The 14,713-nt window shown below is 30.9% G+C and overlaps 1 protein-coding gene across 1 annotated transcript in view; it reads left to right on the plus strand.

Annotated features, from left to right (window-relative positions):
- Nucleotides 1–14,713, plus strand: part of LOC111429081 (Rad, Gem/Kir family member 3) — a 74,711-nt gene that overhangs the window by 53,325 nt on the left and 6,673 nt on the right. The window contains exons 3-4 of the mRNA XM_023064870.2: nt 14,079–14,158; nt 14,442–14,628. Of these exons, the coding sequence (XP_022920638.1) occupies nt 14,079–14,158; nt 14,442–14,628 (267 nt within the window). The remainder of the gene's footprint in view (nt 1–14,078; nt 14,159–14,441; nt 14,629–14,713) is intronic.

Here is a 14,713-nt window from a genome sequence, read left to right on the forward strand (position 1 = left end):
ATACAAATCCCGGTGCTATGTAAATGAAGCGATCAACATTGGCGATCAGTTTAAACGTACAGTTTACATAAATCTCAGATGTAGTATGTTTGTACCGTTATCGTTAAAATATAGCAAAACAATATTTTTTACCTATTTGAAAATTGTATCAAATTATGCGGTGCCGCGGAAAGTAGTTTGGCGATCTCTCAGAGCACAACATCTGCCTGAGTGTGATGAATGTTATATACATTTAATACAAGATATATATCACATTGGTCGTACCAGAGTTAAATCCCCGGTAGATCTTAGCCAAGAATTCAAAGTTGAAGTAGGTGTTCATCAGCCCTCCGCTCTTAACCCGCTACTGTTTAATCTTGTGATGGACATGATTACGCAAGACATCCTAGAACCACTACCCTGGAATCTACTTTATGCGGTGATATCATCTTTATCGCCAAAACTCCAACCGTGTTCCAAAGCACACTATCCTTATAGATGAAAACTTTACGAAGTGCGAGACTCAAGGTGAGCAGATCGTCGTCAATGGAAACACAATGAAACAGATTTTGTAGTAAATGTCAACCAACATCGTCAATCATATCGTTAAGCTCCGTTTCGAGAAGCTGCTTACTTTAACTTGATAACCATGTCACAGTCATCGTATCTCTATATTGATACCTTAAATTACCTAATAGAAAATGGGAAGGTTGTGATCCTCTGCACCACAGTCAATAATCTGCAATAGTTAATACGAGCATCTACAAATCATTAAACATAATTGGGTTCAGAAATAAAACTTATTGATTTGATTGATTCCACAAGCACCGTCTTTATGTTGACATCCATCGTACAACCCTGAAAGTATTTGTACTTTTTCGAAAGCCGGAAAGAGAGCAATAAATAGGGCTGGGGAAGGTAACGTTCTTGGCAGATCTGGACAGACTTGTGTAATGATCTTACTTACAATTAAAGCTAAACAGACTTGTCTGTTATGTCTAGAAATTGCAGAAGTCAATTTCAATGAGGAATTTTGCAATAAAATTCATGGCAAGGTTTTTGTGGACTAAGTGTGTCTGCATCTCAGTGGTATTCTTACTTAAAGTTTCCGATAGGTGTTGTCGACGATTACATGAAAAAACTCCACAACCCTAATTCTCTGCTGACATTGGACGTATCTATGGAAGATAGGAAAGGTACTTATTTCTGAAGACACTGTGAGGTACTAGCGAAGCAAACTGTTGCACTGTTTTATAAAGTAATAGGTCGGATTACAGTGGTGTAAATAGAGAGAGTAACTTTGAGTAAGAAATCCCATCTAGGGGAAATCCCTAATTCTATTGACACATTATACTTGAGACTTGAAACTTTTTCTTACCGTTACGGTTACTACTGCGGTTACGGTTACAGCTTTCACGATCGACATCATAAAATGGGCATTAATCATTCACGAGTCCATGTATAAAAGTAGTGATTACTGTACGCTTGTTACTAAAATATGCTTTACTATATTTGAAAAGTAGATATTTAGATATTCCCTAACATTGCGAACAAAACAATAATAAGACGTTATAACCAAAATAATCTGAACAATCCGTATTACCCTTGTTTTTGAGGTCACGTAGCTGCGAGAATATTATTGACATGCCGTATTTAAATGGATTGTGTATAATAGAATCAGTTGTAAACACTCGAAATTGAAACGTGTAGTAGACTTAGTTTGTTTATGTTTGTACTATATAGAGATTGCGTTAAGATCGGACCACCGAAGTGTGCCAAAACATCTCTGATCTTTAATGATCCGCGCGGTACGATTTTAACATATTTGAGTTTCAACGTGAGAAATTAAATCTTCAGACGAATTAAATGATATATGATCAGATATATAAATCTGTTAAAAGTTATACAGTTGATATGTTGAATTATATCAATATTGCTAAAATTCTGCCTAAATGAATAGGAATTTTAGATATTTCACTGTATTCTTCAGGAATGTTAACGATGGAATGCAAGTACAATTATATTTACCTGAATTTTTAAAATTATTTTATGTTGTAGGTTAAGACAGTATTAAATATAGTTTAGAATAGTGTAAATATAATATATTTTCGTATGATTTCTAACATTAAAGTTCAAATAAAGGAGGCTTTAACGAAAGTTATAATGGTCAACGAAAGATGGAAAATTAATCGCTCTGTTCACTAAATTGACTCATAGAAATCAATTCCTACACCAAGGAAATCTACAAAGTTAAAACAGCCTTTTGAAACAAATTTTCGCTTAACAGACTTTCCAAACATGTTACTTTAGCTTATTTTGATATTTCAAACATATTTTTTGTGTTCATTTAAAAAAATGTAATGATAGATTAAGTTGCATCGTAACAAGATTTATATTTGTTTTGACAAGTTGATCAAACTAAACCCAACATTTTTGATGATAATAATAATTTATAAATCGTGATCCATGTGTTGGCATAGATATTATAAACTTTCTTGTGTATACCAAAATGCATTTAACCTTATAGATGAATTTCAGAATATATATGAATTAGAAAATTTATGCCTTTCGATTTTAATATCGTTGGTTCGTATTTTATCAGATGTGACTAAAATAAATACTTTGTTGATACAATTTATAACTTAACCTACGTCATCGTTATTTATATTAATTATTCAATATTTTCGATAACGTAAATGCATTAAGCACCAAAAATATTTGCGGAGATATTGAATCCCTTGGAAATAAATTTCGATGTAATACATTTTCACTGATTTCTTTTAGATTGTTAAATTTTTGAATGGAAATTTAAGTTGATTTTTTTAAATTTAGATAAACAAAAACATCATAACTAACTATTAGATAATAAAGTGTTAAAAACAATTCCCATATCACGATAAAAAAATATCCATTATATCTAAAAATTTGATAATAACCACACGATATTAATCAGTGTGGTGGTCGGTAAATTGTTTTCTTTAACGCCTGTATACAGAGAACCCCAGCTGTATTTTATCATTTTATAAACAGGCGGAGTAACAGATTGTTTGACGTTTCGTCATGTGTGTATACAATCTCAAAAAAAGCCGATAGAAAAAATAAACGCTGAAATGAAAAAAAGGAAGGAAAAGTTAAAACGTTACATACGATTTTTCTTTTGAAACAAATCGTAGAAACGAAGAAATCACATCGTTAACGACGTTGTGAAAACGGTTTCGTTTTGAAATTTCGCAAAATCAAAATGGTAAACAGGTTTCAGGACGTGACTAAACATCTAAACATTTCCAAATTTAACTTTTTATACCATGAAACAACGACAACCTTAAATAACCCCGTAAAGATTTATTTTTTTAATTTTTTTATTCCTTTGAAGAATTTATTACAAAATCAGCACGTTTTCAACACATTGTTTGATTTAATCAATTTTCTAATTTCGATTTATCGTAAGAGAAAAAAAATGATTCGCCGCATTTTGGTTCTCTATAAATACATTAGCGTCGGTCAAAAATAGTTTATAGAGTTGTAAAATGGATTAAGTAATGTGTTTACAGGTTTACGTAATGTTTCGAGTGTGCTTTCAAACTCGGTATGTTTCTACGTCAGGTAGGACGTTTTATTTGGTTTCAAAAGTCGTTTAATTCGACGTTTTATATGGTTGCGAGACGTATGGGGTCCCAATTTATTGCTTTCTTTTTTGTATTCGAAAAATTTCGTGTTTTTTTGACTTTGTTTTGGAAGAAATTCAATTATATAATTATATACTTTATTTGTTGGAAATAACAAACGATATATATTGTTGAAAAAAAGTTTGTTTAGGTTAGGATTTGAAATTAGGAATTTATCGTAAAAATAAAAAATTCTAAAAATTTTTCTAAGATTCATTTTAGAAGCTAAGAAACGATTTATATCTAAAATTAATGATAAAAGCTTTTATTTTAAGACGAGATAAAAATAAAAGCGTTTGGTTATAAAGAGAGCTTTATTACGGTTATCTATCTGTCACAAACAGATCTTTCTGGCTGTTACATTCAAAATGATATTAAGTTATAATTGCCGATTACGATTACAAAATTGATTTTTTATGTATTTTTATTCTCTTTCTGAGAGCTCTATAACATATGTTTATAGACTACGTGACCTTACTTGTATCAGGTATTAGTAGCATGAATTTAATCTTTGTCAAATAGTACATGGTATATCATAAAATAAGGAACTAAGTTTTCCACCAGATTTCCAAACATTCAAATTCAAATGTGATTGCCTTCCAACGTATATTTATAAAGTATAAATGAATTGTAAACAGAGATATCTAGCAAATGGAAGTTATGAAGTTGCTAATCTAAATGATCAACTCCTAATCCCATCATAATCTACGACTACTTTAGATTTTGCAACTAAATTTCCAGCTTTGTTCAGTTTATCTGTATGTCGTCTTACAATGTTATGAATTATCGATGGTAGACATACGTAGTAGACCTACCATGCAATGTATCTGCTGTTGATCTGCATCATTCCATATAGGAGAAGACTACTATAAATAAGAACCTCGTGCACACTCAGTGTATATCCAAGTATGATATTTCTTCCTTGGTATCTTTGCCATGAACAAGCCAATCTTTGGTGATCTTTTTTTAAATTTTTGTATTGATTGGATCCAATGTCTGTTTAGTCAGGAGATCCTAAGATTAATCTGACTGCCAAGTGTTCTAGCTTATTTAGCGTTACCATGCGTGCACGTGCAGCATTCTTCCACGGACGCGAGCTAGTTTGCACCCCAGATCCCTCAGATCCTGATACACTCCATTAAATTTTGCTGAGGAACTGGCTAGAAATAACTACAACATCAAGTGTGAGTGGGAAAAGACTGGAACGCCAAAGCACCACCAGAAGTAAACTAACAGATTCCCCCAACCAAGAACTAAAAGGATTTGGACTTAATTTTTTAAGTGATGCCATCGTCGCACTGTAACTGCAGAGTTCCAAACTAATCTATCCAGCACATAAACTGCCTTATTAGATCTTATCGTAACGTTGTGAGAGAATTCTTTAATGCTAAATCTCAAGCTCTTGAGTGGCTATTTGGATATAATATTTTAGATTTTACTTGTACGTCCTATTAATTATTTGCTTCCTATTATTAAGTTCCTTGTTGTTGTAACTTGTTTGTAACTTTTAACTACGAATATGTTTGTTGTGTATTTTATATGCCATACGTTAAATAAAATATGGCTATTGATGCACGAGAAGGCGATGAGCTTCGGATTAGTTTAGATGTGGATTCATATTTGGTTCTCCTTCAAATCCTCATGTTCCATTACAAAATAATTTGAGAATAATATCAAGAACTGATAAAGAACTTGTCAAGAAAAGAAGTTTTATAAAGATAAAAGAAATACGACTGAGGCTATGACGCCCAACACTTTCAAGAACATATTCTACATGTAAATGCTTTTCTTAACTACATAGTTCAATTTATATCATCACGTTGTGTATACCTATCCTATAGAGATCAAAACAAAAACAGTATATTCGAAGAAGTAATTCTATAAACTTTTATTATACAACCACTCAATGTAAAAATAAGCTATATATAAAGAAAGTTCTGTATTTACAAGGTGAATCACCACTGGTTTATAGGTTATAACTCGGCAAGTAAATTTATTGACTGCATAAAGTTTAATAAAGAATTTTGGAATGAATTAAGGATTTGTCGACATTTAAAATTGTTCTTATCCTACATTATTCAAATTTAATTGATGAACTATATGCATCACGAAGTGAGTAGCAGAAAGAAACAATGTAATGATACATACTAACACTACGTGCGTGAAAAGCTTTTATACAAGCTTCGGTGAGTAAAAAAACTATTTATAAATTCACATTGTAAAAATATTGACATTGAGGGAATACTAAAACAATATGAGAAAATGTATATAAAACTAAAAGCTTTCAGTTGATGAAGCATTTAAATATAGGTTTATGTACAGGAAAAATCAAAAAAGGATCTCCATTTTCACGTTTCAAAAACTCTCTGGTATTAAGACATATATATGTCTGAAATTAAGGAATTAACACATCGATATTGATGTTGGAGTTGGCTGGTGTTGAGAATACAACGATGAATCCAGCTTGTTGATAAAGCTTTGTATCTAGATGTCTTAGGTTTCAATCGGACAAAAGTTTATCTTTTTGTAGAATTGATTCGATTTCTTGGAATACTTAATATAACACAAATATCTCATTAATAATCAATAAATATTCTTTTTCATGATGAAATCCATTTTTATATACCTCCTTTTTTAATGACTATTGATGGTTTTATAAAATGATCGAAAGAGCTCCAAATTTCTAAAATTACTAAATAGTACTGAAGGAATGAACAATTATCAAAAAGAGGAGAGATATTGTTGGTCAATTGAAAGCATCAGGCACAAGCGAATCAAGGAAATTATCATCGCATTCAGATGTGAAGTTCATAATTTCGATGTGGCTGCAATTTGATTGGGAAAATTGAGTTTTTCAATATTATTTCATGATTTTTCTTGAAATAGCTTTTTATTTTTCACATAGATTTCAACGATAAAAGTGTAGCTTTATGGATTGATCTACTGAGAAACTTTGCAACATTAGTATAAATTTCATGTAGAAACCATAAATTAATTTGCCTAACTGAGAAAGAATGGCGCTTCCAGTGGTGACTAGTTGGACTACCAACCTCGGGTTGTTTTCTACGTACTTTCATTTTAATTAATTCTAAATGGAAGATAATGTTAATATCATTTAAAATAATATTAAACAATAATTTTAATAGAAACTCTAAAAGCACCTTACACTTTACATGCACACATATGTCTATTAACACTATCATTAGAATTGATTTTTCATCAATAACTTGTGTGTCTTGTCTGTTATATCTTGTTGCAATTAATTGATCTAAGATTTTATGTATCAATGTATCGGGCAAATCTATCTTCTAACCAGTCCAACAATCTAATCTTCAAATAACACACAATATGATTTTGAATTCTGAGACATTCAGGATATACCTTGTGATGATAATTTTCTAGAATCCTCTGTATGGTTTTTATTTGAACAAGATCATCTCTGCCCTTCTTAATAATTACGTGGTTCTTGTATATCAAACCATTCCTTCAGTTCTATTTGATATTTTCTAATTATCTACAATACTTCTTCTCTTATAGTTATCATCTAATCTCCTCACTTAAATTTGTAAAATTATCAAAATATACAAGAATACACGTGTCTCTCTTGTGCTCTTTGGAAACGGCCCAAAATGCTCTATATTTACAATGTGAAGACAATATTTACAATTCTCTGTATACATATTCTACACAAGCCTGCATCTTATTTAGAGTTCTTTTGATCATTCTAAACCAACTGTGTTAATTAAAAAAGTGGTGTTTCAAGACGGATCTCATCATGAAATAGTAGATGGATTGATTATTTGTGAACAGTTTGTTACATTTCAAGAAACCGAATCGGTTTTATGTAAAGAAATTGCTCTATGTCAACCTCGAAATTGACATACAAAGAACTTTGTGAAATTTCTATCAAGCTTGGAAAAAAATTATTTTAATTTCTTACCACTCTTGGGTGATGGTTCTGGTGGTCTTCTTCCTGTTGGTTTCTGTCATGCATATACATAACAGCAGGTCCGCGTCCATTCTCTCTACATGCTCCTACCATTTCTATTTATCGTCTTGTACATTACATTTCTCTCTAATTGAGTTGGGTGTGACACTGTCTATCTCTCAGTATCATATCCAATATGTATCGAAACATATTCATTTCAGTATTCCTTGTTTTCTGCTTTATTATTTTTGTGTCTAATTTAGTGACGGTACCATACGTCAATACCGGTCTTACCAGACATATGTTCGATGCAATGCCTTATGTTGACAAAAACGTTAACTCTAAAGAAGAACCTATTGCTCAAAAATATGTTACAAAACATGTCGGGTACATATCGTAAAGTCACCATGGATAATTAGTTCACGTCTGTGCCGTTGATAACTTTGATGTTAACGAATTATATCAGTTAATCATTTGTAAGAAAATTGAGGTGCCCAAAAGGGAAATTGCTTCTAGCTTCAAAACAAGAAAAAACAGAAATCATCGAATCCTACAACTCTAGAAAAAGTAGTGTTGATACCTTTGACCAGCTGAGACTGTTGACATAATTACTCCATGAGTCGAAAAACTAGACCATGGCCTTTGAAATACTGGTACAGAATCTGTGATCAAGCTGGAGTGAATGTCTGAATACTGTACAGTTGCACAAAAACTTGAAAAAGAAGTTTCTATATGAATTTAGTTTAGTGTTAGTTCAACCACACATAGCAAAACATTACCAAAACAGGCAATCTAATTTTATCTAAAACCCCATATGTTATCGATGTTATAAACTTTCTATTGTTATATACCAAATTTGATTTGCCACTGCAACTTAATGATATTCAGATAGAATAGTTTCCAGACGAGCTAGATTCATCGTTGAAAACACTAGATAACTCTAATATTGATGTTATTCTTCAATTTCAGACCTTTAATATTACATACATATTATATTTATTGCACCAATTTTTTCTAATTACTCTAATTAGTGACGTATCTGATTCACCAATCAAATTTTATTGATGTAAAATAAGGGCTATTTTAAAAGTCGATGAATCTTGAATTTGCACCTAAATTCCTTCACACGATAATTTTGCTCGTTTGCCATCTAACAGTTTACACATACTATTATGTAGTCAATAAATTTACTATGTCTGGATTAAAGTTTATAATGCACTATTAAATGATAGTCCATTTAGCCCTTTGTCGGGTCATAAACCAGTTGTGACTCATCTTGTAAATAGAGATCTTTCGATAGCTAATTCTTTTTACTTTGAGTTGTTTTGTTACAAAAGTATTTTCTCATGGAATATAACGATTTTTTCATCCGATGAAATTTTGATAATTGGAAATATGTAATTAAAATGCATGGAGATCTGTGTTTTATAGGCGTTTCCTAGATTTCAGAGAGTAATGTGTTTGAAGATTTTGTAGCTACGATATATAAAACGATTAAAAAAATTAGTATGGTTAAGGTACAGCATTTTCGACTGCCAACTATTACAGAGACTTTGGATTGCATCCAAATCGAAATTGAAAATCACCCTTATATAGTGATGAGTACTTTAATTGGAAAACTTGCGCAAGAATGAGAGACCCCTCTAAATATTGACCAGAAATTTACAAGAATAGGAAGTTGAGATATATAACAATTATAAATTTTCTATAAAACTTCTACTCATTTAGTTGTAACTCAGTTATCTCGAAATCCTAAGTACTTTCTATTTTTTATTCACCTCACTCAATGTTTTTTATCGATAAAGGTGGATGAACAATTTCGAGAAACAATTACTTAAACTAGGTTCAACTTTACAAATGTTAAAAATAAAAACTAAAATAATTACTCTCTTCATTTTATTAACTAATAATCGCTTTATATTTAAAATTGAAACTATAAAATTGGTTTTCGGTTAACATATAAAAATAAAACAGCTTATAAAACAAATTTCTCGGAAAAGAAATCGTAAAAAGAGTTACGAAGTTAATAATACCTAAAAATATAATCATATTTTAGAATAGAATATAGAATAGTGGTTTTATAAGAAATTTTCCAGATTAAAGTTGTTGAACAAAAGCAAATATTTACTCGCTTTATCATCAGTAATGGCGTTATGTAAATTTTGTTTTCTTCCAGGATAATTTTAAAATAGACTTTTACGAATATAACGTTTAATCATTTTAACTAAAAGAGCAAAACAATGATAATTCCAATATTTGAATAACGGGTAATGTGGGCTAATGAATCAATCGACAATTAAATGAGGCAAATTTAAAATAGTCAATTAATGATTCAACTCAATTAAGTAAAAATTATTCTGCTCTGCAAAATCTGTAAAAATCAATTTCCTTTATTAGTTAATTAGTAAATATAATTTTCATTAATTCGTTTAATTGGCTTCGGATTTATGTGAAAATTTAAAGGTTAAAGTAGAGACATATATTATTTTCCAAAAATTTTTACAGTATTGTATAAAATTAATTGTATAACGAAAGTGAAAGGTTGGGGTGACTTGGTTAGTTTATGTTTTGATTACTATCACTTACGATTATCTGATTTAATCACAGATAACCGCGATTTGGGTTAGTAGGTGCACGTTTGAGCAATCTACATCTGAAACGCAAATACCAATTAACACGGATACAAGATGGGAGAAGAAAACTAATAATTATATGCAACGCGGACGACGCAACATTGATTGACGCAGTCACAAAGGATACTATGGCTACTCTAGGCTTCTCGAATATAGGCGGAAAAAGACAGCATAGAGATAAATGTTCCTAAAACAAAATCTGTGGTAATAGCTAAAGAAGCGCACAGATGTAAACTAGAAGTGAACGGTCACATAACACAGCAAGTAATAGATTACATCTATTTGAGTACTTTGTTACTTGTTGCGTAAGCATATCGTCTAATGGAGAACTTAACTGGAGCTTCATATCTATCGAGACCAAAATGACGATATTCAAAGTTTGCGTCAGGTCAACAATGATGGATGGTGCAAACCTAAGTAGATGGCGATTTTATGAGGAATCATTATAAACACACCGTAGCATCAAACAAAAAGCAAGGAAATTCGTAAGGAATGCAAGATAGAAGATGTGGTAGTATACGTGGGTGTAAGATATAGGTGGTACAGAAAGAGTAGACCAAGAATATGTGTAAACCCTGCATGTTGTTTAGTTGGATCTTTTCTCTTATTGTAAATTAAACTAGTTAAAGGAACTCAATATATTGACTAATTCTAATGTTATAAAGAAGTTATCAAGACTCTCATCCTGATTAACTAAAACTATTACTGTTCGTTCCCCACATTAACTTATCGACCACCATTTGATGATTTCTCAGTATAAAGTAGTGGTGGAACAAATATCCGGCGACTATTCGGATGCGGCCTATCCGGCCACTTAAAATCCGGCCGGATACCGGATAGTTACCAGATATCTTAAAAACCTATTACTTAGTACTCCACCTTCACTGCAGATAATAATCAAGTTCAACCCCAATAGAACTTTTTTCATTGAATACAACATTATTTATATCAGGTTTATCTTTAGCAACCTCATTGTAAGAATCCCAATACGATATATAAAATCTCTTGTTGCAGTTTCGTCTAGTTTCCTTCTCTTCGCTTGTAATTCATCATCACATTCATTACTAACAGAACTGTCGTTGTTATTACTTTCGATTATTAATTAAAGTATCCTCTTCTTAATGCAAAAAGCCGTTTTGAAAAATCACTTTAATTTCTTGAGAAATAAATTTTTGAAATGACCGACAATTTTTTCGAATTTTTCAATTTTCGTCGACAAAGTTTTAAAACTTCGTATAAAATCCAGTTCTTGGAATATGAGTATGAAAATTTCCCAAAGTGTTAATAAGACTGACCTCTTTCCAATGAACCAACAGGTTTTGAAAAATAACTTTTAGATTTTGAGAAAACAATATTTGAAGTTTTGATAAAATTTTCCATGTTGCAATTTTCATCGATAACTTTCAAAATTCGCTATAAAATTCATTTCTTGAAGGATCCTTGTGGAAATATCACCAATAATTAATTAAAGTATCCTCTTTTTAATGCAACAAGCCGTTTTGAAAAATCGCTTTTGGTTTTTGAGAAATAAATTTTTGAAATGATCGACAATTTTTTCGAATTTTGCAATTTTCGCCGATTAAGTTTTAAAAATTCGTATAAAATCCATGTCTGGGAATATGAGGATGAAAACTTCCCAAAGTGTTAATAAGAGTATCCTCTTTCCAATGAACCAATACGTTTTGAAAAATAACTTTTAGTTTTTGAGAAAACAATATTTGAAGTTTTGATAAAATTTTCGATATTGCAATTTTCATCGATAATTTTCAAAATTCACTATAAAATTCATTTCTTGAAGGATCCTTGTGGAAATATCGCCAATTATTAATTAAAGTATCCTCTTTTGAGAGTTGCTTTGTTAGTTAAATCGGTATCAAAAAAGTTCATTTTGTATCTTGGATCCAAATAAGTTGACATATCTAATCAGCTTTCTTATTAATTTCATTATTATTCAAATATCGCAATAATGTGGCAATGTATGGTATCACTTCAGAAATGTACCAGAAATTATAACCATAATGGCCGGATAGATATGCAAAATTTTTCGCAAAATCACCGTTCCTTCACTAGTATAAAGCTGATCTTGTAATAACCATTTGATGCATCACAAACCCAGGAAACCTATATTCCATCCTTTGCTACATTAAAACAAGAGAGTTTGTTGCTATATAAATTTATTATTATTATCATTCATAAAAATTTCATTCATTTATCAATTTGTTATCAATCTTTCATTATTTCATTGATTAAATTATAACTCTAGTAAAATAGAACATTATTTTATATATATTGGGGACAAGATACCACAATTTAAGCATTAATATGTCATGTAGATTTTGTTGTTGGCTCTATATCTAAAAATTGCATCAATTTTAATTTTATTGAAGTGTTGAAATATCTTCTGCGGAGTTTGGTCCAAAATATTTCAAATACTATGTAACATCAGATCAGACTCAGCTCCACAAATTCTATTTGCCTTTGAATTGGTTGGTCATATAAATGTTGCACATCTCTGTACCTACATGTTATTGCCTTGAACATTTTTTTAGTTGTATAGAAGTTACTGATCGCAGGCCGACCTATAGAGTTGTAATGAGTTGAATTTTATGGATTATTACATAAACTTACCAAAAATACCTCTAATAAAGCACTAAATCTGTTATATTTAGTTATGTAATAAAAAATATAAATATTTTATAAATTTGCCCCATCTGTGTTAGAAATATTTTCTTAATAGCGTAAATTTTATGAGCTGGCAATTATAGCACGTTTTCTGAAATGCTTTTTCAAAAATAACTTAATGAGAAATGAAGGTATGATTATATCTCCGTTATAAATCACCTGTTAGCGTTTGAAAATTAAATCGGCGGACGAGAGGTAATGAATTTTATGTCTTAAAACAATCACCCAAAGTACAACCGACATTTGCAATTATAATCTAATCCTAGATGTGGATTAGATTTGAAAACGGTTTAAACTCATCTTATTCTATTTAGGGTTTGGTAAACAATAATTGATGTTTTGTCTATGTATTACATAACGTACAGCTTTTAAATAGGGAGAATCAGAAGAATAGAAATTTTAGCTGATAATACATTATTGATATATGATAATATAGTTTGATATATGATAATATGTTGCAGACCGATTTGTATGTAATTAATTTTCGTGGGCAACAGAAAATCATAATGTAGTTAATGAAATTGAAATTCAATGGCATTTCCAAATAAATATGTGATATGGTTTCATCCCTCAATAATATTTAGCAAGGATTATTTTAATGTTAAATTTAAAAAAATGGATTTAAAGCCTTTCAATATTTATAGATTCATCAAAATCTCCAAGTCGAATTTTTGCATCATTATAATATTTCGTTTTTTTGCTTCGTATATGAGAAAAGATCATTTTTTTATTACGTCCAAAGCAAGATAAAATCGGATTTCAGAAGAAGCGGCTATTGTTCTTTTTTACTACCAAGCTATAAGAAGTTGAGTGGTATGTCCAAAGCGAACAAAGTTTGACGCCTATCCAAAGAAATTTTTTGCCATTAATCGATTATTCCGTTATTTTAACCTTTACACCAAAAAATTCAATACAAAATCTATACTTTTATGATGTAATCAAAATTTATTTTAACATTCAAGATACAACAATAGTATTTCATCTCCCGTTCCTATAAAGAAAGAATATTTTCGGAAAAGATTCGAAAATATGTAAAATAAATCCGACATCTCGGGTTTAATCGCGATTTTCGATAACAGCGTCGACCTCAATCTCAACAATCCTAGAATTCTTTCAATTTTTCATCAATTTTTCAACCCACCACAAATATATTTCAATTTCAACTTTAAATTAAATTTTGAATTGTTTCAGATGTTGGTAATCAATCAGTATCCATTATGCTTAACAACGAGGAGTCCGAATTAAACTTTTTAAACATCTCAAATCATAAAGTGAGTATACAATTTTTTCTAGGATTTTTTCTCTATCAAGAACCGTAAAAGTTGAAAAATCTCGTGAAAAATCTTGTTATCTAATCATAAGATTCCTTGTGAACATTCAATGTCGACTCGGATGAGAAGGAGGAACACGCGATAATTTCAATTAATCAAGGGGAAAGGAGATCTAATTTCGAAGGTTCTCTTCCTCGTGCGGTTCCCGCTTGCAATCCAAGTAGATTGCCATCTGCAGCAATCCTCTCAATTGTCCCATATTTAAACGCCTTCCCAATTACAGGAGATCGATAAGATCAATCCACCGGACGCCTTCATCGTGCTTTATTCGGTCGTGGACAAAGCCAGTTTTCTTAGAGCAGAAGCTGAATTGAGTAGACTACAAGATGCTGAACTTTTAAGATCGAGAACAGCAATTTTGGTCGCGACGAAAATCGATTTGGCGAGAAGTCGTTCAGTTTCAACACAAGGTAAGAAAGTAGTTTTATGAAAATGTTGTTGTTAAATTGAACACGTGTAAATTTAAATTAGATTTCGAAAACACCAAAACAATAA

Source organism: Onthophagus taurus, chromosome 1 (genome assembly GCF_036711975.1).
Source record: "Onthophagus taurus isolate NC chromosome 1, IU_Otau_3.0, whole genome shotgun sequence".
NCBI lineage: Eukaryota > Metazoa > Arthropoda > Insecta > Coleoptera > Scarabaeidae > Onthophagus > Onthophagus taurus.